Genomic DNA, 23,506 nt, shown 5'->3' on the forward strand with positions numbered 1-23,506 from the left:
GGTATTCAATTGTCGGCGGAAACGCAGAAAATCTTGCGATCTGCGCACTATTACCATTATTACGGTAATAGTGTGCGGAAAAAACGTAACTACGGTAATTTTCTCGCTCGATTTCAGCTCGCAGCTCCCTGAGCCGTGAGCTGAAATCCAGCTAACTACTACCGTAATAACGGTAGTAGTTTTTACGCGGCAGGATTTCCGAACAATTTAATACCCTGCTTTCTATAGGAAACTATGGCCCCCATGTACCTGTAATCAAGCTCATTTTAACTTCTTTTTACTCCAGGAGCAAGCAGAGAGGTTTTACACAAGACAATGGTTCATTGTATGTTATCAGGTTACATTATTGTTTCTTCATCATATTTCCAATTTAAAATTAAATGACAATTTATCTAAACAATATCAGCCTTCAATATATCTTGCACATACAGTTCAAGAAGCAGATTATGTAATGTGCCTCAGTGTGCAATAGAATTGCACTGTACACAGATGAGCATTATCATTCCTTATTGGCCACAGGGCCATCTTTTCCATTGGGCACGATGAGCAGGCGCCCGGGGGCCCCACGGGCAAGGGGGCCCCATAGGCAGGGCTCTTAATTAGAATAAATAATCCTGCAAAAGAAAAAACCTGCAAAAAAAACTTCAAGGGTCACTGAGCTAGTACATCTGTCTATCTCTATATCTATATCTATATCTATATCTATATCTATATCTGTATCTCTATATATATATATATATATATATATATATATATGTATGTGCTTTGCCCGGGGGCCCATAATGTTGTTAAGATGGCCCTGATTGGCCCTACTGCTTTATAGAAATTTCCCTTCTTTGTGTCCCAATAGTTGTTTTTTATTATAGTGATATCATTGACTATGTCATTTGCTTGGTATAGACTGGGTCCAGAATTACAATTATTTATAACAAATACATTCATAATTTTATTGCACCTGAGTTGTTTTTTATTGCCCAGTAATCATTACATTGTTTTGTATATTGTACTTTATCAAAACTTATGAATTATATATTAAATGCTGTTTTAGTTGTACTCTATAAAGTGTTTTTCTTTTGTATCAGGATTTATTTTCCTATGTGAGGTATTAAGATAAAAGTTGAACTCTTACCTGCAAATATGTTAAACAGTAAAGTGGGATGGAGTATTGTCAATTGTCATTTGTGAAATGGTAAAACACAGCATGTATTTTATGCATACTTGCCTACTCTCCCAGAATTTCGAGGAGTCCTCCCGGACTCCCGGAAGAGCAAGCATACCTCCCGGACCCTGTAAAATGCCGAAATCCACGGCATTGAATAGTGGGGGACGGGACTTTGATGCGTCCTTAACCCCCGCCCCCTGCTATTGAATACCTTGAATTTCTCTATTTTATGGTAGGGGTGGGGCTATAGTGGCATAATGACGTCGTCACACCCCCTCCCCCTCTGTATCCCGATTTCCCAGAGTACAGATTTAAAAAGCAGGCAAGTATACGTTTATGCTTCTATTACATCGTTGTCCTAGCCCCTGTGTGTGATTCCACAATTCTGCACAGACAGGGTGATTTTTGTCCAAGACAGGGAATAAAGAAGGCAGAAAGAAATATACTTCTTGTTAGAAAAGGTAGTAGACCTGTGCAAAAGTGTCCCAGCAGGAGTGGTAGAGGTTGATCAATTTAAATAATTTAATAATGCATGGGACATACATAAGGTTATACTGAAGGGGGTCAAAAAATATCACCACCCCATTAAATAAGAATTAACTGGAAAGGACACTTTCAAAGCTTTTCTGCCGTTAGATTGTATGTTTCTCAGAGTTCAACACAGAAGAAGGTTTCAAATAGGATGAAAGTCCAGCTCAATACACATTTGTCATATTTCCCATTTAACATAAGTTAAGTGGGTTATTTAGTAAACTCCTTGTCACGTACACAATAAGTAAAGCTGGGTACACACTACAGGTTTTTCGTCCAATAATTGGACGAATCAGCCGACATCCGACTGTTTGATCAGATATTGTATAGTGTGTATACTTACACAATAATCTAAAGTCGCCCCAAAGTGCCGATCATCGTGTCGTTTGGTTGGTCGTACTGTTAAATTTTTGCCGACCAATCACCTTCCAATCCTGCAGTGTGTATGAATTCACCCGACTATTGGCCAATAATGTATCTCAGAGTGACAGGTCTCAGTCTGCCTGCTGCTGATCTTGTCATGATCCACGGTCTCTGTCAACTGTCTGCCGGCTGTTTTTCTTTAGAGAAGAGACTGATATCGATGGTATGGGCTGCTCCCCCCTCTCTCACCCTGCACATGTAGTCTTAACCCTCTGTGTGCTGGCTGGAACGAATAAGATTAGTGCAGCATGAGAAGATTAGAGCAGCGTCCATCCGTTCCTGGGGTTAAAGCTGTCACACAGAATTTACGGCCTGTTTACAGTTCGGCACTTAACACAGTGCTGTGTCAAGACAGGCTGCCCAATACAATTGCCGGGCTCCCGCTGAACATCTCTCAATGAATTAAGACCTGAGCTGTCACTTGCCTTTTATGGACTACCTTGCAGCCAATAATTTTGACAGATGAAGAGCAGAGATCTGATGATAATCGTGTATAGTGTGTACACGTCAATCGGTATGCTGATCGGGATTTTTTTAATTTATTCTGTCGTTGGTATATTGTTAATCGTTTACTTCTCTGTAGTGTGTACCCAGCTTAAGAACTATTAGTGTATCAGCTCATATGTTAGTAAATTATTCTCCAATATTATATCTTTCAGTTCTGTGTGGTAAAAATGTTGACACCCTAAAGCAAGCATGGCTTCTGCAGGTAAAGTCTGTCATCATGGCATGATGAGTGGCAGCTCCACCCCCGGGGAATTGGCTCTGGACCCCTTGATTATGTGCAAGCTGTGCCTGTGTGAACATCCTTTTGATCTGATGACCACCCTTCGGGAATGCAGCTGTATCTTCTGCACAATGGTAAGAAGTTAGTTGTGAGATAATTATAGCTGTCAAATAATAGTAATCACATGTGTCTGCACAGCAAACATTATATTGTCTATCATTGATAGTTTGCTAGATATTCCACCAAATAAATTTAAATCAGCATCCAGCTAACAAAAATAACACATTTTAAATGTCATTAGCAAATACCATTTTGAAGATGCAAAAAACACACCGTTTTAAATTGGTTACAAAAGTAGCTGATATCTAATATTTAGTCATTAGTTGCTGTAAATATGGAGACCCATCAAAATCTTTTATTATCAGACCAATATTTTTCCTAAAAAGAAATAAAAAAATGTGTAAAGTGAAAACAATGTGAAAAATAAAAGGTACGCCTTTGTTTCAGGGCTCTATATCTATATCACACCTTGAGTATAGTATATTCAGTATATTATCATTTTGGGATAAATATCTGGAATTGCACTAATATAGTAAATAATTATGTCAAAGCCATGAATGTATTACAGTTGGCCTTTACAATGCTCAAAAAGGCAATATTTCCTTGTGTGGACAAAGAAATAAATAAGTAATTCCAGAGAAAATAACAAATCACAAAAATGAGGCTGAAAAAGAAAATATTTTTAGTGTGATTCTCCCTATAATCTGGACAACAGGAAATCGTTGCTTTGGAAAATAACCAATGTTTAGGTTAGATACATTTACCAGAGTCTTTCCACTTGTGTTTAGAGCAGCCAGCAAGACACCAGCTCCTGAATCTGAGATGGTTAAGTAAAATCTAAATGTACGATGCATACCCCATATAATTTTCTGTCTATGAATCAGGCCTTCTTCTTCCACCATGTATGAAATGTTGGCAGAATGAATGGTCTTTTTATGCATGTGTTTTTTTTTGTACTTTATAGCATCCTGACAAACTACACTAAACTGCAAAACAACACACTTATTCAAAGATATTAGTAGTACAGCAGCAGATGGTGATGGTTTAAACATTTTTATACACGCTAAGTAAAAAGTTGCTGGGTTGTACATGTTTTTTTTCCTTTTCCTGTAAATCTTCTTGTGAATTATACACTGTAGGACGTGTCCTGGACAGAAGGCATAACCTAAAGTAAGTGCATAATTAAATTCATGCAGAATGCCAAATAAAGTGACCACATACGACTTTTGTTGGAAGAATACATCAGCCATAATGGGAGTGGATGGAGTGGCAGGCCAGTATAATAATTAAGATTCAAAGGGGGGAATTCAATTCCCCCTGGAATATCGTAGTGTTAAAACCTATTACTGTTAATAATATGGTAAATTTAACCCAGCCGCGAGCAAAATCCAGCCTTAAAGATTACCGTACTAACGGTAATTATGTGCACTATTGGCATAGTAACGGTAATAGTGCACAGGCCGCGTTACTTTCGGCAGTAACATGGCCATTGAATTCCCCCAACGGATGTAAAACTGTAAATAGGCAGTAAGTATTGGCCTGAGTAGCCTGTAAATTGGCTTATATTTAGGGATGTACTATATGAATTTGTAATCTGCTGCTAAATATATACACTGAGGACCTCATTTAGAGTCAGATGCAAAGTCAATTTTAGGCGCAAGGGTCCAAAATTCAGGTGGATTTGGTGCTTTCTGCATATGCATGATATTGTTTTTTTGTTGGATGCGCCTTAAATGGACTTTGCGTCCGACTCTAAATGAGGTCCTAATTGTCCAGCTTTATTAACTCTTGCTCTAGAGCAGTAGTCAGCAACATTATATTTTTAAGTGACCTTACAAGTGGCACTTGGTCTTACAAAGGGGTTATGTATCACAACTTGCAGTCTCTTACAATTTTGTTTCATTTTATTTTGATGTCACATTCAATTTAAATTTTCTTTTTATATGCATATTTATAATGAGGTCTTTGTGCAATTAGTGCAGCTGCCAAGATTCATACAAACTGCTGGAGGAAAACTTAATGGAACATATTGAATGAATGTACTTTAGAGAGCGCTAGTCAGTAATGATTAACACTCATGTTTTTTTCAGGAGTTCATGGTAAAATGTTTGAGATGCCTTGAATGAAAGAATAGACATAAGGATCAAGTATGACAGAGGCAGATTCACAATTATGCAATATTATGGAGTATAATATGTTTTGTGATATGTATATTTTTTCACATCTTAATTCCAGGTAAAACAGATAGCTTTGCACATTGTCAGCCTGGGGAACAATTACATTTGTGGATACATTCAATAATTGTTATACTTAATTTACTTGAATAACAGACAACAAACACATTGATTAAGACAACATACAACACTACATTAAAGGATAATTCCACTTAAAAAGTTATTTATGCACGTACTATACCCCTTCCCTCTATATATTAGAACTGTGGGGTTTGTAAAATCTCACTCCCGCCAGTGGTCCAACACAGATAGAAGAAGGGGATAGTTTAAGTCAATTTACACTGTCACTGGCTCTGATCAGTCAGTGACTGTCTTACAGGAAGACATATGGCGTGCTTTCACTTTAAACCATTTCCAGTTGCCGGCATGGGAACAAGAAACTACATTTCTGTCAGTTAGTGGAAGGAGGAGGGGTTTTTCCTAAATATCCCTTTTTTATGTGAATTTATCTTTAATTTTTTAGGCTTAAACACAGTGTATAGCCCAAGTTTTTCAAAAGCTATAGTATGTTATATATATCTAGTCTTACTGTACATCCAAGCAAGTATCACCTAAAACATTAATTAAAAGAATACCAGAGAATAGTTAATATCAATTATGTAGAATGATCGTCTACTGTGATGTTCTAAGAGTTCGCTCTTTAGACCAGATATACAGCTGCTGCATGCAGTCTGTAGTGCCTGTGTGTAGACCCAACCTGGCCATCGGGATGTTCTGATTGTTTGCTTAATTAGATAAATGGGTCGTCTGATTTACCTTTCAAGGTCTGGCAACTCATACATTGATGCAAGCGGCTCTGTAAACTGTATAATTTATATCTTGCAATGAGCAAATGCTGAGTGGGGTATAAGGGCTGCTGTATGCGTATAGACTCTATTACTGAATCCATATTGGAGCTATTGGAGCATGCTGTGTAGCCCTAGGCAATCTTAAGGCATGCTGGGCAGCCTTAGCTGTCCCTGATTAAAAGAAGTGTGTAAGCTGCTGAGCACTTGATTAGTTATGTGCCTGAGTCCTCTTACCTCCAGCCGCTGCCATGCCCTCTGGAGAGCTGGTATACCACCTTGGTAGGTAATTAATGCAGATCCTGTTTGTGTTAGTTGTACGTTTAACAGAAAGGTTGCCTTTAAGCTGGACTGCCTCCCACGGTGCCACTATACTCACAAGTGCCTTCACATGTTGAACAGAGGGCAAGCTCCCTAGGCTAGTTCACAGATTATTAGAACATTGTTTAAATCAAAGTAGAGAACTATGTAAACAGTTTAAAATGCATTTAAAATGCAGTGTCATATGACTTTATATTGCATCATGGTATATGTTATCCGAAGGCTTTGCATTTTATATACCTACTGTTTACATAAGTCTACATCCCTACTATGGTTTCAAAACAGATGTAGGGGTATATTTACTATGCAGCGGGATTCCCGGGGCATTGAAGTCATTTTTTTAAAACATACTTTTATTCAAGACAAAGCCCATCAAGATTTGTCTTTGATAAAATTGGCATTTGAAGAAAATGACTTTGGTTCAACGGAACCGAGCATAGTAAATATACCCCATAGACTTTAAATATTGGTCTCTTGTTGGTTCCTTTTTATTGTTTTATTCATGTAAACATGCAGCGCTGCACAATAACTTGTTTCTTCTTTTTGATTTAACCCTCCCTATGTGTATGCTTACTTGCATAGTGCTATTTCCCTTAGTTTGTATGCGGGATGTAAATCTCAATATCTATTCTTATTTTCTATTTTTATTCTATGATTCATAGTGCCATTTCTCATGTTTACTGTCTCATTGTTAAATATATGTTTTATTTTGTAAATTTTGTCTGCTCATTCTGGTCACGAGTAGTGCTGCTTAGTGTCTGATCATATCCTGTATGTATGGACAACTGTATGCATGGACATTCGAATACTACTACTTCTTAATATTCTGGATTCAATTTTAAATATATGTTTTAGGCCATGTGCACACCTAGGGCTAGATTTACTAAGCTGCGGGTTTGAAAAAGTGGGGATGTTGCCTATAGCAACCAATCAGATTTTAGCTTTCATTTCTTCAGTACCTTCTACAAAATGACAGCTAGAATCTGATTGGTTGCTATAGGCAACATCCCCACTTTTTCAAACCCGCAGCTTAGTAAATCTAGCCCCTAGTCTAAACTAACCATTATAGGCAGAGACAAGTTTGAGTATTAGGAACTGTGTGCTCCAAAACATAGAATACCCCCTGGTTATGCCAGTTGAGGGCAAAAGTTTTTATTTATACAAAAAAAAGAGTTCTTCTTTAATTATGATGTCATTTCAAATTGGGGTTTCCATGCATTGAGAATATTTTTTTTGCAATCAATGTTGCTAAGATTTAGTAATGCACTAATTACTGCTGACACGTTATTAAATGCAAAATGTTAAAAAAATGTAGAGCATCTATTGGTCCTAGAAAGTGCAAATAAATGGGGAACTGTCCTATTCAGAATCAAACCATTAATGTGGCGCATATTATGCGTAATTTGATATTACTGTCAGTGTGATGTGGAATATAATTATTTTTTAAGAGGATACGTTACTTATTTTGTAACTTATTCATAATATATTTGTTTCACATACATGTGCCCTTCAGAAAAATTATATACTGTATGTTTTGTGTACATGTATGGTGTAGTTAGTTTACCAGGGCAACTTTTTGCTCCCATTTTGGTCCTGCCTGTGTAAAATAATGTACGTTTTTACATTTATAATGGTAAGGCTGGGTTCACGCTACAGGGTTTTCAGCCGATTATTGGGCCAACCATCCAATTAACGACTGTTCTGCTCAATATTGCATTAGTGTGTACACTGCAGTGATGAGTGATTGTCGTTCCACTAATCACCTGAGGGAACACATGTCATGCAGGCCTCTACTTCATAATTTACAGCCACTTCTTTGGTGTTCCCTTTAAGTGCAGCTCCCAATCTTTTAGGGGTTATCCCTGGAGGTGTCTTATCAGCCTCTTTGATCAGTGTTTAAGGGTCAGAACACATTTTTGTAATCAATCTTTATCTCATTCTCTTTGGCAAGTTTTGAAGTGTGGGAGGATAGAACATCTTACAGCCAATCGGATTATAATATTCCAGGGCCTTGTTGTGCTGATCTTATGAATGTTTTACCTTAGCAGTCATTTCTGCAAAAATTAATGTGCATATGTTTATAGACTGAAATATAATTGTTATCATTACAGGAACATTTCGAAAAAAAATTATGCAGTAACTTCCACAGTCAAACTTGAGAAATATCTGGCATGACTGAGCATGCTGAGAAATGCTGAGATGTTTGTGGAGTCATGTGTTTGTCTAAAGCCTTATTTCTAGAGTGTCTGAATGTTGGTCAGAGAGGATGACCTTAGCTTAATCCAGAGCAAAATATTGTATTGGTGCTTGTTGTGATTGGGTGCCTTCTGTCCTGTCTTTAGTGCCTCAAGCAGTATGTACAGTTGGCAGTTCGTGATGGAATTGGTTCTCCAATCACTTGTCCAGACATGCTGTGCTCAAACCGGGGTCTCCTTCAGGAAGCAGAGGTACTGAAAACTGAACTACTTCCTTTTTTGATCAATGCCTCAATGTTGCGATATTTCTTTTTTAGGTGTTTTACTTACCACTAATAAGCACCTGGCATCAATCTCGCATAGCTGTGAAAGCCAGCAGCAATGGAGTGCTTGTTCCTCATTTTTATGTTTTGCCTTGTGGTAATGTTTACTTTGCATCAGCTCAGTCAGTATGTGCTATATCTATCCAAGTCAAAATATCCCAGTTTTCCACAACTATGAACTTTTAAACCAGGCTGCACATACCAGCTACTGTTCTGCTTCGTAACTCCAGTCTCCCGTATGTGCAGGCTAGCTTGGTTTGCTTATACTTTGCATACTGTCTGCAGGACTAAATTTGCATACACTAGAATTTGCTTTTAAGTGTCATCAAAAGTGGAGATCTGGGAAAGTTTGGTCCTGGTGGACTATTTTGTTTTTCATTTTCAAACTCAATAACTATGTAACAAAGGCTGTTTACTACCCACATTTGTAGCAGTCTGTGATGTACATGATATGTTATCATGCCCTAATATTTAACCCTCTTGCCATCATCTGTCCTTCTTTTCTAGAGATTTAATCTTTGTAAACATTGAGATCATTGAGGATAATATGTGTCATTGTAATGTAAATGTTTCATATCTAGTGATCAGCAAATGTATGTAAAGTGTGTTATTTGTCAATTTATAACCTGCATTTTGAATTGACAAAATAACACAAAATCATAATGTCATCCATTTATTATAATGTATGTATACTGTATCACATTTTCACGTTCTAGAGTTAAAATAACTAATAACAAATTATTTTCGCCTAGTGTTATCAGATCAGACATGTGAATCTGAGGCTCTATTAATTATACATAGTACATGGTGCACATTAATGCAGCCTGTGTAATACTGTCTGGATTTACATTTCTGATCTGGTAACTTCACTTCTACACCACATTATGGGGCATATTTAATTAGGATTCCGGTCCGTGGTAACGAGCGTTACCGCAGAAAAGTACGCAGTATTGCCGGTAGTACGGTACCGCAATAACGCAGATTTTCGTACGCAACCCTGTGGGCTGCAAACGAAAATCCACGTTATTGTGGTACCGTGGATTAACTTCGAGGCCCGTTCCGGTGCGTTCCCGCGGACCGGAATCGTAATTGAATATGCCCCATAGATGTCACCTTCATCATTTGATTATGTAAGTTAGTGGGACTACCTTATACTAATTTTCCCACCAAAATTATAGGTTAATAGGATATAAAATCTAACAAGTGATTAAATTTGGAATACAGCCAACAAGTACTAAGGTTTAAAATAGTCTTGAACAAGAGGCTGCAGTAGTTCTAATTTAAAAAGAATGATGTAAACTTGGATTCTAAGTTTGACATGAACAGCTTTTGACCTAGTTGAAAATGGATAGAGTTCCATAGGTTTATGAGCAATCACGGAGAATGCTGAATGCCATGCATTAGCAGGGCTAGAGAATATAGAGAAGGCGGCTTTGAGAGGCGTTAAGAGTCCGCCTACAGTCATATAGAGGACAAACAGAAGAGATGACTGTTATGCTTTTAATGTTAGAATGAAGTCATATATTCCAATGTATTAATTATACTTAGAATGATTTTCTGCCTTGGGATGTAGATAATTATTTTGAAATAATACATTGTAAGTTGTGACATTGATGGATATTATGTAGTATGAAACTTTTTTTCTTTCATCATCCACTTTATTCTTTCATCATCCACTTCCTTTTAGTGAAATGAGTGAACTGTATTAGCGTGGTATCAGTCAGTAAAACATGTCTTGGCATAGAGAGTCTATATCAAATCGTTTTATGATCTTTCATCCTAGGAGGAACATGTGCAGAGCTATTTGATTAAAGATAAATAATTTCATTGTTCTCACTTGAACGACAAGGCTAATAAGACAATAGCAAAAGTGAGATGTCCTTTGCCCTGTAATAGCAAACATTTTTATTTGCTTTAAAAAAATATTTTGCATATTAGTATAATATGATTTATGTTCACATTAATACATGACAGACCCATTTTTGCCATAAAAATAGATCAGAATCTTAAGGCAGCAATCCCAGGAAAAAAGGTGTTTTTGTTTTTACATAAGTCACTTTCCTTGGTTTGTTTCTTCAGGCTGCAATTAATTATTTATAGTCCTGCAGTGTCATGTAACTACCATGGCAACCACAGTAACATGACACATGGTGTGGTGACCAGCGAGACTTTGGAACGCCCCTCTGAGCTCAGTCTGCTTTGCGTATTGTAAAATCCTCCTCCTTTTCTCCCCTCTGCTATCACATGACATGTTTAGAGTGTGATTGTGACAGGCAGCCATACTTAGCTATCCTCAAGAGAGATTTCGAAAAATTGATTATGATTTGTTGGAGGACAGCTAAGAAAAAAAATGATGTATGTTTAAAAGGTACTTTAACTTGCTATTTAAAGAAAAAAGAGCCTATTTGGGAAAGCTGCTTGAAATTGCTCTTTTTACAAAAATGAACAAGGTAACTAGCTGACACACTTTGGTGTATTGTTTATTTTAATCTAAAAAACACTTGCAATGAATCATAGTTTGCATATTACAAATATTTTTGTAATATTTATTTGAAACTTTATGTTTTAAGGACCAGTAAACATAAAATATGCAGGTACCCAATATGAAAAAGCCTATTCTAACATCTGGCAGAAAAAATATATTGTGACATTTCCAAACATTTTCCAAATATGTTACCATCCTTGATCACAAGTTTTCCACAGCTCAGCATGTGCCTTGTTTAGAGTTTTATATATTAAACAGGTTTGTGACTGAATGTTAATGTGTACATATATAAAATGATTGTTTGTTTAGTATTTCTGTTATACAGTGAGCTGCATAAAATTATAAGATGATTTCCAAGTCCAGCCCTCCATAGAGGTAACACCTCCAGTGCGAGACCCAGGCCTGCCCTTACCTTACACTGTTATTAATATTTGCTGTCCCTTACATTTTCAAATCCTACCAGTGCTTAAATCTTTATAACGTACTGTATGGTCTAATGCCTATGTTCTGATCCTGTGGTACATGTTGCCCAAGAGGGGACTCAGCTATATTCAATCTGTTAAATATAACTCAATATACCATAAAATATATTTCTAAATAATAAAACATATAGAAAACTCTTCAGAAGAGTTATTTTTAAAGCATTTAAAGGGGAAATTCAATTGAATGCATTTTTTTTTTTTGTAGCGTTAAAAAATTTAAATTATCCGCACGGATTTTGACCCATGGGCGCGACCGTTTTTTAGGTACTGCAGAGTAAAAAATCGTGCTATTCAATTTACAGATAACGCAGCCCCCCGCACATTAATGTTTGCGACTTTTTATAGGAGTGAAAGGTAGGGTTTCACATAGTCATCTATAATAAAAAAAAATGCATTGGCATACATTTGTAGTGCATCACACAACCTTCTATTTTATAATATCTACATACAGTACTTTTTTTTACTATACTTTCTTGTTTTAACTTTTTTACTATACAATTATCTATACCATGACAAAACACATTAGTATATACATATTAGTACATACATACATTTTATTAATTTAATTTTCTTTTTACATGCTTTTTGTAAAAAAATAAATAAATCACCTTTTCCATGTTATGCATTACTGAGAAACATCATTTTTCTTTTTTTGCTTTACATTATTACATGATTATTACATGATTTCAATAGTTTTCTTATGTTTTTTAATTTTTAGCACAGCCATGAGAGGTGCGATTTGACAGTTTAAAGCGCCGCGTTAAAAAATAATTGAATAGCTTTTAACGCTTCTTCCTCCCTATACTTTCAGTGGATCATCTACTTGTCCGCGATGGTACCGTTTTCGCTTACAAAACGGTTCGTTAAAAATAGATTTGAATAAGGGGTAAAGTTAACACACTCCAGAATGAGTGAAAACCACGTTAAAATCACTTACCACGGTGTTAAAAAGATTGCCACTGAGAATTAAATTCCTAAATGTCTGATTTGGTATAAACTTAAATTAGGTATAAAAGTTGTGTAGAAATTTACCCTCAGGGGTATGTGTTACAAAAGGTTGAGAAACACTAATATAATCCAACTCTTTTTTTTTCTTTGTGTACCAGATCGCATGTCTAGTATCCATTGATCAGTTCCACTTGTATAAGCGTCTAAAGCTTGAACGAGGTATGACTTAAGAACTGTTTACACACATTTCATTTCTGAACTAAATATATTTATGTAGATATGCCTCTTATTCCATATTCATCTGCTTTTAATTGGAGCAAATTTTGATTTCAGAATGATTAGTTATTAATATTGATTAATAGCATTTAAACAAGGTAGGGCAGTTTTATTGAAATATAGGTATGGGATCTCTAATCCACACAGTGGTTAACCAGAAAGTTCAAAAACATGGAAAGGAAAAAAAATAGGTACATTTCTGCTCGTTTCAGTGATTTTGGCTTTTATCCACAAACCAAGTGACTATGAGGAGCTATGCTAAACTATTTACAAGGAAAGACAGTTTGAATTTTAAATGTGATTCCAGAAAATCTTGCACTGCATGTATTGCAGGGAAAATTTTGTGTGTTCTAGCACCTTTCTTCAAGTAATGAGGGTTCCTGGCTCTGCTGTAAAGAGGGGTCATGTATTTTAAGAAGGGATTGTCCTGGAGTGGACCCAAAGTCCCAAAATACCAGGTAATTGCTCCCATACCTATGTATAAAGGGATATTAGGAGATGATAGTTATACACACAGACTTAAGGCACACAATTTTATATCATGATAGCTGAAGAAGATCATACCATGAATATGTCTGAGGTGGAAAATGTCTTGTAATGAGCAGTGTTGTCTAGATTAAACTTTGCTTGAAACACTATCATAATTATTTCAAGATAAAAAGATACTGTGTGTGTTTATATAATGTTTATAATGTTTAATTAGGTGGGCCTGATTACTCAAGGAGTGTAAATGCCGATTTTGTGCGTATAATATGCATATTTGATCTATGCATGTCCAGAAGCGGGGCAGAGGCAACTAAACGCAGCAGCGTTCAATTCATCTTTGTACCCAAAGGACACTTACTACAGCTTGCAATTTCAGGGGGGGGATTGAAGCAGGGAGGGGTATTCACCAGGAGGCAATGTACAGTAAGGCTGTGCCACCTCGAGCACATGCGGCCACGTCTGATTCAAGCTTTGGACATCTCAAAGGTACTTGATTTTCTGCCATATCTCTTGCTCCAGCTACAGGTGTAGTCCTGATTACTAGTGACGACAGTCACGTATGCATGCTATAACATGTGTTTGCAATCAGGGGCAACTGTAAAACTGTATTTTATGTTAAGTAGACATTAAGAACATTCCAATATATGTATTTCATGGAAACAAAATATATTAAAAACTGTTTTATCACTAAACTGATTTTTCTTATCTTTGCGTTCTTTGCGAATTTATATTCCACATAGGTATTGGACGTGTCCTGCAGTGTCTTGTGTAGTAGAGCTGAACAAACCTATCTTGAGATCCGCTCCTTGTTGAATTCGGGTGTGCATATGCCCGAATTCTGTGCATTTTAAAACAAACGCAGGTAGCGCTCTGTATATGTTCCTTGATGACTCAGGCCCTGTGTGTATTAACATCCTGTGAATGCTGACTCATTTATAACTCTAAAGCTTGCATGTATTATAGAACAACAAACGTAGGTATTTCATAACTTCACATTTCCATTTTGCACCTTACATTGTGCATTTAATAATGCAGTTTTCATATGCACATTTACTACCTGAGCAGTGCACAAATACTATAAAACAAATCAAAAGAGGTGGAAGAGATGAACTTAAAAAGGGAGGGAGAATCCTAAATGATAGATGCAAGAATAATGTAAGAGTGCTGTGAATACTTTTTATCACTCTGTGTCAATACTAGTTATTAAATATAAGAATACTTTTCAGTATGGTGTCCATATTCCATGTTAGAGAGTTACAACCGTAGCAATATATTTCACACTTTTCTATACCATACATGCCAACTCTCCCAGAATGTCTGGGAGGCTCTTGAATTCCAGGTAGGTTTCCTGCCCACTTCCTAGTTAAGGGCCTCCATGATGCTATTCGTGGTGAATGACATAATTGCGACGCGGGACAAAATTACGCCCTGCCCCCTTCCGTTCTCACACTTGTTCTTCTTCCCTCTGGGGTGCATGGTTTATACACCCTGTTTGCACAACTACTACTGCTTCTCTACTCAATGTATTGCTTCCTTCTTATGCATTTCCCAGCCAGAGATTACATTGCCAAAATGTACCCCAGTATTTCCTACATGCAGTAACTACCACACTGTCAGACCTATTTATGAAATGGAGAAAAGCCCTATCTCCTTGTCTATCAAAGGATAACCGCCGGCGATAGTAGTGCTATCACAGGTAGTAACTCCCACTGGAGAAAAGATGTGCATGGGGAAGTCTATTTAACAAGAATCGCAGAGGTACAAGTACCGCTACAATCCTTCTTCTGTTATCGCCATCTCAGGATAACTATAGCAGGAGAAAATTAATAAAAAAGCTAAATTATTTCAGTAAAGCTTTATTATTTCAGCTGCCCTGGTGATATTTTATTAATAAATTGTAGCAATAATTGATATTCTATCATTGAGATAAGAGGTGATAGAAAATCGGTCTTACCACCACAAAATGATAAATAGAGCCCTGAATAGCATAAAAATATATAACTTCAAAAAAAGTAAGTGCAGGTATAGGATTTATTATCTGGAACCCTCGGTACTTGTGGTTTTCAGTATGTCATTTGGAGCACCATGTCTACAATGGTCTAGAACACATGTAAAAACGAATCCTTTCGCTCTGCACACTGACCCCAATGTCCCCTTCTCATTACAGTGATGAGCAGAGCTCCTCATAGTAACTTTAGGATGTTAGTAACTGTAGACATGAGCACTTGCTGTTTACAGGTGAATATGTCTATGTATATGACAAAATCGCCAAACATCAGCAATAATTCACTTTTTTCCTTCCTGGCTTTCTGAAATTTGTAGGTAAAAGCTTTCCGGATAAGATATTCCATAACTGTATACCAAAATGTATCACAGCAAACAGGTTGAAGAAATAATACAATGTTTAATTGTTTTTTCAAAAACGACTACTAATGTTTTATATAGATGAATGCACCCCTTCTGTGAAATATGATGATATTAAAAAGTCACCTGACTATCATGGAAACACTTTACATGCCTTCTGCTTTCATATGGTCACTGACCCCTTCAATGACTTCTAATGTTCCTATATATCACAGTAGGGGCATACCAATTGTTGGTGCTCTGTTCATTGTCACCTGCCCAAAAAGGGCAGCCCAGAGCAGGGATGTTGTTTGTCATGTAGCATATAAGGTATAGATGTAATAGATAATTCAAAAGAATGCAGCCTAGGCATAATTGGCCTTAATGAGGCACTTAAAGCTCATAAAGTGGTTGCCTCCACTATGTATAGATGGTGGGTGCTCTTTAACAATATACGCTCAGAAGTATTATGATTTCCTAGTTCAGTATATGCAGATACCAATTTATTTGTTATTATTTGCATTGTGTCAAGTGGATAAATGCTTACACATAAATACCTCATTTGCCATAAAGGTGTGTTCACAATAGATAATAAATGTGCATCTCCATTACACTGAAAAATGCTCATGTATGCAGGAAGAGATGCCAAGCGGTGTAACATTATGTTCCTGTTAGTCATTGTAACTTTTTTATATGTGCATTTTAATGATCACCCTAAAGGGCAGATTTTAGTTTAGTTTATTAAGGCCATGTATGAAAGAGAGTGATAGCGTTGAATGGATAGTAAATTCACAGGATTCCTGTCTGTTTATTCTGCACTTACAGGAATCCTAACAGCATTTTACCTTTCAGTGTCTATTTCACAACATCTGCTCAAGTTATTAATTCACCTAGACACGTTTGTAAAAGTGCTGTTTATGTTCCCTGTCTGTGGCATAGAAACAAAGTACAACCATTAGTTTAGTTGAATCATTTCTGCAGTTAAGTGTTTGTTTACCCACATATCCAAATACATGTGTTAATAAATGTTATCAGCCACTGTTTTTAGTATGTCAACTATTACAACTGGGCCTTGTGATTGAGAGGACTATTGGAGAAGTGAAGCTAGGTACACACTACAGAAAATTTCTTTAACAATTTTTCATTGATCTTTATTCTAGTGATTTTCTCTCTTTGATGTGTCTTTTTTTTTTTCATTAAGTTTTATTGAGATTTGTAACAGCATAATTACACAGATATTTGATATTAATAGCTGTAGCTAGTGAAAAAAAGATCACAACTGCATAAAGTTTTTATATAACATAGGCATATGACCTGAGGGGGGTATGGGTTCGACGGCTAGACTTTAATTTGGTTGACATTCAAAAGTCGACAACATTAAGTTGACAATTCAAATGTCAACAGTATTATTAGGTCAACAAGTCTAATGTCGACAGTATTATTAGGTTGGCAATTTGAATGTTGACAGTATTAATAGATTGAGAATTCAAGTATAGACAATATTATAAAGTTGGGGTTAGGGATATTATTGTCGTCCTAATAATACTGTCTAAATTTGAATTGTTGACCTAATAATACTGTCTATATTTCAATTCTGGATCTAATAATATTGTCGATATTATTACTGTAGACTTTCCAACTTTCGAACATATTTATCACACCCCTGAGGTGAGCCTAAAAAATTAAGACAAGAAAATTTAATACAGATAAGGGAAAAGTAAAGTAAGATAAACAGAGGGTTACTGGAAGTTTGCAGCGGTGTCTCAGTGGGAATAAAATGCTATATATGAGCAACAGGTAGGGGTTGATAGGGAGCCAAAGTGCCTATAAAATATCATCATACCCTGTGAAAATCTTTACCTTTTGTCACATTAGACCACGGAAATTGAAATAAATTAAATCAAACTTTTTCAGCTGTATTTTCAAAGTGAAAATAACATTTACAAAAATTCTTAACAATTAATATCATTTAATTAGTAAAATACCTGTTTTGGATAAGTGATCATACCCTTAGTGTGACCATTATAAACTTGCTTAGATATGAGCAATGACCTTCCAAAACACACCAGGCTAATTGGCCCCCACCTGACTTCAGTTGGAGTGGTTTTTATTTCTTCAGAATAAAACCAACTGTTACTTGAGGATTCCACTTTTAGTTGTGCATGTTAAGGCAAATAATTCCCTATGACTGGAAAGGTGATTTCAAAAGGGCTCAGGGAACAAGTTGTGGAAATGCACAAGTTAGGAGATGGATGCAAAAAGATTTCAAAGACTTTTTCTCTCCCTCTGAGTACTGTTCAATGCATTATTAAGAAGTAAAAAGTGTATGGCACCACAAACACCTTGTGTAGATCGAGAGTTTCTCCAAACTGGATGACAGATCCAGGAGGATATTGATCAGGGAAGCTACCAACAGACCAATGGCAATTTTGAAGGACTTACAAGTCTGGTGTCACACACCAGGCTCTCAGGTCCTATCACTTACCTCTCCTCTGTCTTTCCAAGCTGTCTTTGCGGTTCTCAGGCTCTGCTGATTTCCGATCTCTTTGCAAGATGCTGCCCAGTCTGTCTCCACTCCAGAGATCTCTCCAGAATCAGGGTATGGGCGCTGCCATCTTGGATTTGGTCATATGATTCCTCTCAGCCAATCGGGATAGCAGCCATCATTCCAGGTTTCCCTCCAAAACCAGTTCCTGGGAGATGCCATCTTGGACATAGGCACCTGATCCATCTCAGCAACTGAAAGTGTTGCTTCAGCCCCACTGACCTCAGTCTCCAATCAGAGAACAACACCTACTATAAAAGGACTTCCTAAAGCCTTTAACTGTTGCCAGTGCAATGTTCTATTTCCAAATGCCAACCTGGTTCCCACCAGTCTGCAGTCTTTCTATCCTTCCAGCTCAGACAGTGCAGTCTGTATTTTGGCTTCAGTCTGGTTCCAGCATTCCGGTTTCCAACATTTTGATTCCATATTGGGTTCAGCAATTCAGTTCCTGCCTGGCCTTCTCTGCTAGTTTATCACCACCTGTACCTGTCCTTTCACCTACATACAAAGGAACATAATCAGGGCACCCAGCTTTGTGTACGTAGTCATCAGCCTAACTCCAGAGACACAACCCAGTCTGGGTACGGACAGATCCTCAGGCGTGAGATCTGGCTGAGATTGGTCAGTCTGTGCATGTGACAACTATCTCACAAGCTTACTCAAACCTGCCCTGTATTGCAGGGTGGCAAGAAAGAAATATCTTCTGAAAAGTGCCACACTTCTTTGCTTTTTGTAAAAAAATTACACTTGGCAGACCCTGATGTCATGTGGCAAAAGGTTGAATAGTCAGATGAGACAAGATAGAACTTTTTGGACTGAACTCCCAATGCTATGTTTGGTGCAAACCAAACACAGCACACCACCCAAAATACACCATATCTACTGTGAAGTATGGTGGTGGCAGCATTATGGTTTTGGGGATTTCTTTTGGCGATTGGTCAGGAATGAAGGGAAGATGGCTGCTGCCAAGTACACACAAATTCTTGAAAACCTGTGGCCCTCTGCTAAACAGCGGAAGATGGGCAGGTGGTTCACCTTTCAGCACGTTAGCGACCCTAAACATACCGCCAAGAAAACAACATGGTGGCTGAATGATAGGAAGGGGAATGTCCTTGCCTGGCCAAGTCAGAGCCCTGACCAAAATCCAAGCCCTGTGGATGGACTTGAAGAGAGCAGTCCATCGCTGCTGACAACAAAATTTGACTGAACTTGAACAATTCTGCAAGGAAAAATGGGCAAATATTCTCTAATCTAAGTGCACAAAGTTGGTAGAGACATATCCAAAAAGACTGATGGTTATAAATACAGCAAAAGGTGGCTCTACAAAATATTTAATCAATGGACTGATTTTTTTCCATCCCTGTTATTCTTGATTTCAATTTTTTTAGTAATTTTCAGAAATGTTGTCCTTTTTTTAGTTGGAATTTTTTTTATTTATTTTCCAGGTCTTTTGGAACATTGCCTGTCCATCAAAAAGGACACAAAAAATAGTTTCATTATTCTGTTTCAATTCATCGCTGACAAATTTGAGTCATAGAGAACCACCATGATGTGGCAATGGCCATGTTGGTTGCAATGCATATACATGTGATAAGTTTGTGAGCTGGCTGGAGGGGGATAAACATGCTTATTAAGGTGTATGTGTTTTGCCATATTCTATTGTCTTGGAACCCAAGTTGCTTTAGAGGCCATTTAAAGAGCATTGATCATCAGTAAAGGAACTGAAGAACTTGACTTGGTAGAGCTGATAGACCATCCCTCTACCATTTGTACCAGTGTTGTGCAAGTTATAAATATGACTTCAGACTACTATTGGTGTATAGACTGAGCAAAATATTAGTTTGACCAAAGTTTTCTGCTACCTTTTATGAGCCTTCTCCATATTGATATAAAGTGGTTTATACACATATCACACTTATAAACCATTAAATGGTACAAGCATGATTTTTGTACCTATATTCATAAAAGTTCTATCTACCTATAAACAATTTAATTATCACTGGTGTATTTATAGATTAAGTGAGAATATAGAATAATAGAGTATTGTTGTAGGAAGATTATCATGGTTTAAAGAGGAATGTTCAAATAAACCTAAAGCATTTAGTAGGTAGACTAAGAATAGTAGTAATAGTAGTAGTGATCAAAAGTAGAAAAGCAGCCTAAAAGTATCACTGTTATTTCATAAAAAATGGGATTTGTACCACCAAACTAAAATGATATAGAAGAGTTTAGATGCACTGCAGGAAGCACATGTGTTATGTTGCATGCAGCTTACTACCAAATGCAAGCATGTTATACCCCATTCATACTGCACCAAAATGCCGGGTTTTTCCCGTGTCGAGCTCAAACGACCCGGGTCTTGGTGCAGTATGAATGGTACAAGTCAAAAATCCCGGCTCTAAAAACCCGGGTCTTCAACCCGGGATTTCCCTGCAAAATGGAAAAACCCGGAGGGGGGGGGGGGGGGGGGCGGAGAGAGAGAGAGAGAGAGAGAGAGAGAGAGAGAGAGAGAGAGAGAGAGAAGGCAGTAGTCTCCTCATACCCAGTAACAGATCCTCTTACCTTTTCTTGAGTCTTATGTATCTGACTGTATGAAAACCAAACAAAAGGTGACAGATTGTGTGTCTGAATCATTAAGGGCACATACTGAAGCTGTGCATTTTTTTTATTAAATGAACATAAATCAGGTATACGTACACCAAAATTCAACAAAAAAATGGATCTGAAGATACCTGTGTTGATGACTATGGTTGTAGGTCTGCTCTGCTCTACAGGACACCGCAGTATACATCCAATACAGTCATTGCCAAAAGTTTTGAGAATGACACAAATACTATTTTTCACAAAGACTGCAGCTTCAGTTTTTATGATGTCAATTTGCATATACTCCAGAATGTCATAAAGAGTGATCAGATGAATTGCAATTAATATCAAAGTCCCTCTTTGCCATGACAATGAACTTTATCTCAAAAACAACATTTCCACTGCATTTTAGCCCTGCCACAAAAGGACCAGCTGACATCACGTCAGTGATTCTCTTGTTAACACAGGTGAGCGTGTTAACGAGGACAAGGCTGGAGATTACTCTGTCATGCTGATTGAGTTAGAATAACAGACTGGAAGCTTTAAAAGGAGGGTGGTGCTTCAAATCATTGTTCTTCCTCTGTTAACCATGGTTATCTGCAAGGAAACATGTGCAGGATATTGCTAGTAAGATTGCACTTAAATCAACCATTTATCGGATCAGCAAGAACTTCAAGGAGAGAGGTTCAATAGTTGTGAATTAGGCTTCAGGGCACCTAAGACCATCCAGCAAGCGCAGGACATCTCCTAAAGTTGATTCAACTGCAGGATCGGGGCACAACCAGTGCAGAGCTTGCTCAGGAATGGCAGCAGACAGGTGTGAGTGCATCTGCACGCACAGTGGGGTGAAGACTTTTGGAGGATGGGCCTCCAAGAGAAACTTCTCCCAACCATCCAAGAACAGTTTGGTGACGAACAATGCCTTGTTCTGCATGATGGAGCACCTTGCCATAAGGCAAAAGTGATAACTAAGTCGCTCTGGGATCTAAACATCGAAATTTTGGTTCCAAGGCCAGGAAACTCCCCAGACCATAATCCTATTGAAAACTTGTGGTCAATCCTCAAGAGGCGGATCAGTCAGTATGTGGCCCAGAAGTTGACAGCATGTCAGGGCGATCTGCAAAGGTCTTCAAAAAGAAGGGTCAACACGGCAAATATTAACTCTTTGCATAAACTTAATATAATTGTCAATAAAAGCCTTTGACACTCATGAAATTCTTGTAATTTTACTTCAGTATACCATTATACCATAGCAACATCTGACAAAAATATCTAAAGCAGCAAACTTTGTGAAAACCAATACCTGTGTCATTCTCAAAACTTTTGCCCATGACTGTACATATGAGGAATATAAACTCACAAAAGAGCAAAAAAATAATCAATTAAATGTCACCTGTTAATAATATAGACATTAATGATAAAACATAAAAAAATATTGTATACGTATTTTCTCCATGAAATACATTTATTTGAATATTGTGAATGTCAGTTGTACATTAAATGCATCTTTGCAGTTGCTCCTGATCGCAAACGCATATCATAGCATGCATACACAGCCATCTTTAATAATAATCGGCACTTAGCCTAGAACTGTAGCTGGAGCAAGAGATACCACTGAAAAACAAGTACCTGAGAGATGCCCAGAGCTTGAATAGGATGCTGCTGTGTGCGCTTGAGTTTGTCATGCCCGTACTGTAAATTGACTACAGGCATCAGCCCCTTCCCCACCCTTTTCCCTCTCGAAAATAGTAGACTATAGCGTCATTTGCGCTCGAAGAATAATTGAATGTTGCTGCGTTCTCTGGCGTATTGTCTGGTTGTGGTTATGCGGAGAGTAATTGTGCGAATTATGCGCACAAAATCGCTGTTTATTTCCCTTAATGAATCAGGCCCTGTGTGAGGATCTTCCTTTGACAAACATGCAGCATACCAATTGCTTTTTATATTCCAATCACTCACAGTGGCTTCTCATATGAAATTAGTTTTCCTTTTTCTCAGAACCATGATATACTTAAGTAGAACTATGGTGTGATAAACAGTATTGTTGCTTAGTTACAGAATACATTTTAAAAGCTCTTGTTGGCTTTCTATTTCAGAAGTTCATCTTGATCCTTGCAGAACATGGTGCCCTAATTCAGACTGCCAAACAGTATGCCAGATGCAAATGGGTGATTCTGGTATGCCTGTATCGGTGGACTGCCATGTTTGCCTTATAAAATTTTGTTCTGTATGCAAAAGGACCTGGCAACCTGAGCACTTGTGCCAAGAAAACCAGCCCACAGCCGTACAACTCGAAAAAGGGTAATTAGTGATTTTGGACCAATGTTAATGTTTAGTGACATTCTTTATAATGTTTTCTAATTATAAAGAAATATTTTTTGCTGATATTTTAAATATTTTTGTACATGTTCTGTTAATCTCGAGCTCTACTTTATAGCGTCAAAAATGTAATTTATTGGAGATCATTGCTTTACAAATCAAATGTCCCCTGCTCTACTATACACTTTCTTATGATTAATTTCTGTTTCACCTTAAAGTGAATCCAGTAAAGGTGGAATTGGTTTATTTTGCTATACATACCTCTTGGGGCACATTGG

General features: G+C 37.3%; 1 protein-coding gene across 3 annotated transcripts in view; it reads left to right on the plus strand.

Moving 5' to 3' along the window:
- RNF144B (ring finger protein 144B) overlaps positions 1-23,506 on the plus strand; it is a 97,623-nt gene that overhangs the window by 51,146 nt on the left and 22,971 nt on the right. For 2 of the 3 annotated variants that reach the window (XM_075213130.1, XM_075213129.1), the window contains exons 2-5: positions 2,776-2,977; positions 8,586-8,690; positions 12,835-12,895; positions 23,006-23,210. In XM_075213130.1, coding sequence (XP_075069231.1) covers positions 2,813-2,977; positions 8,586-8,690; positions 12,835-12,895; positions 23,006-23,210 — 536 coding nt within the window. In that variant the 5' untranslated portion in view covers positions 2,776-2,812. The remainder of the gene's footprint in view (positions 1-2,775; positions 2,978-8,585; positions 8,691-12,834; positions 12,896-23,005; positions 23,211-23,506) is intronic. The other variant, XM_075213131.1, reaches the window with a different exon arrangement.

Source organism: Mixophyes fleayi, chromosome 5, assembly GCF_038048845.1.
Source record: "Mixophyes fleayi isolate aMixFle1 chromosome 5, aMixFle1.hap1, whole genome shotgun sequence".
NCBI lineage: Eukaryota > Metazoa > Chordata > Amphibia > Anura > Limnodynastidae > Mixophyes > Mixophyes fleayi.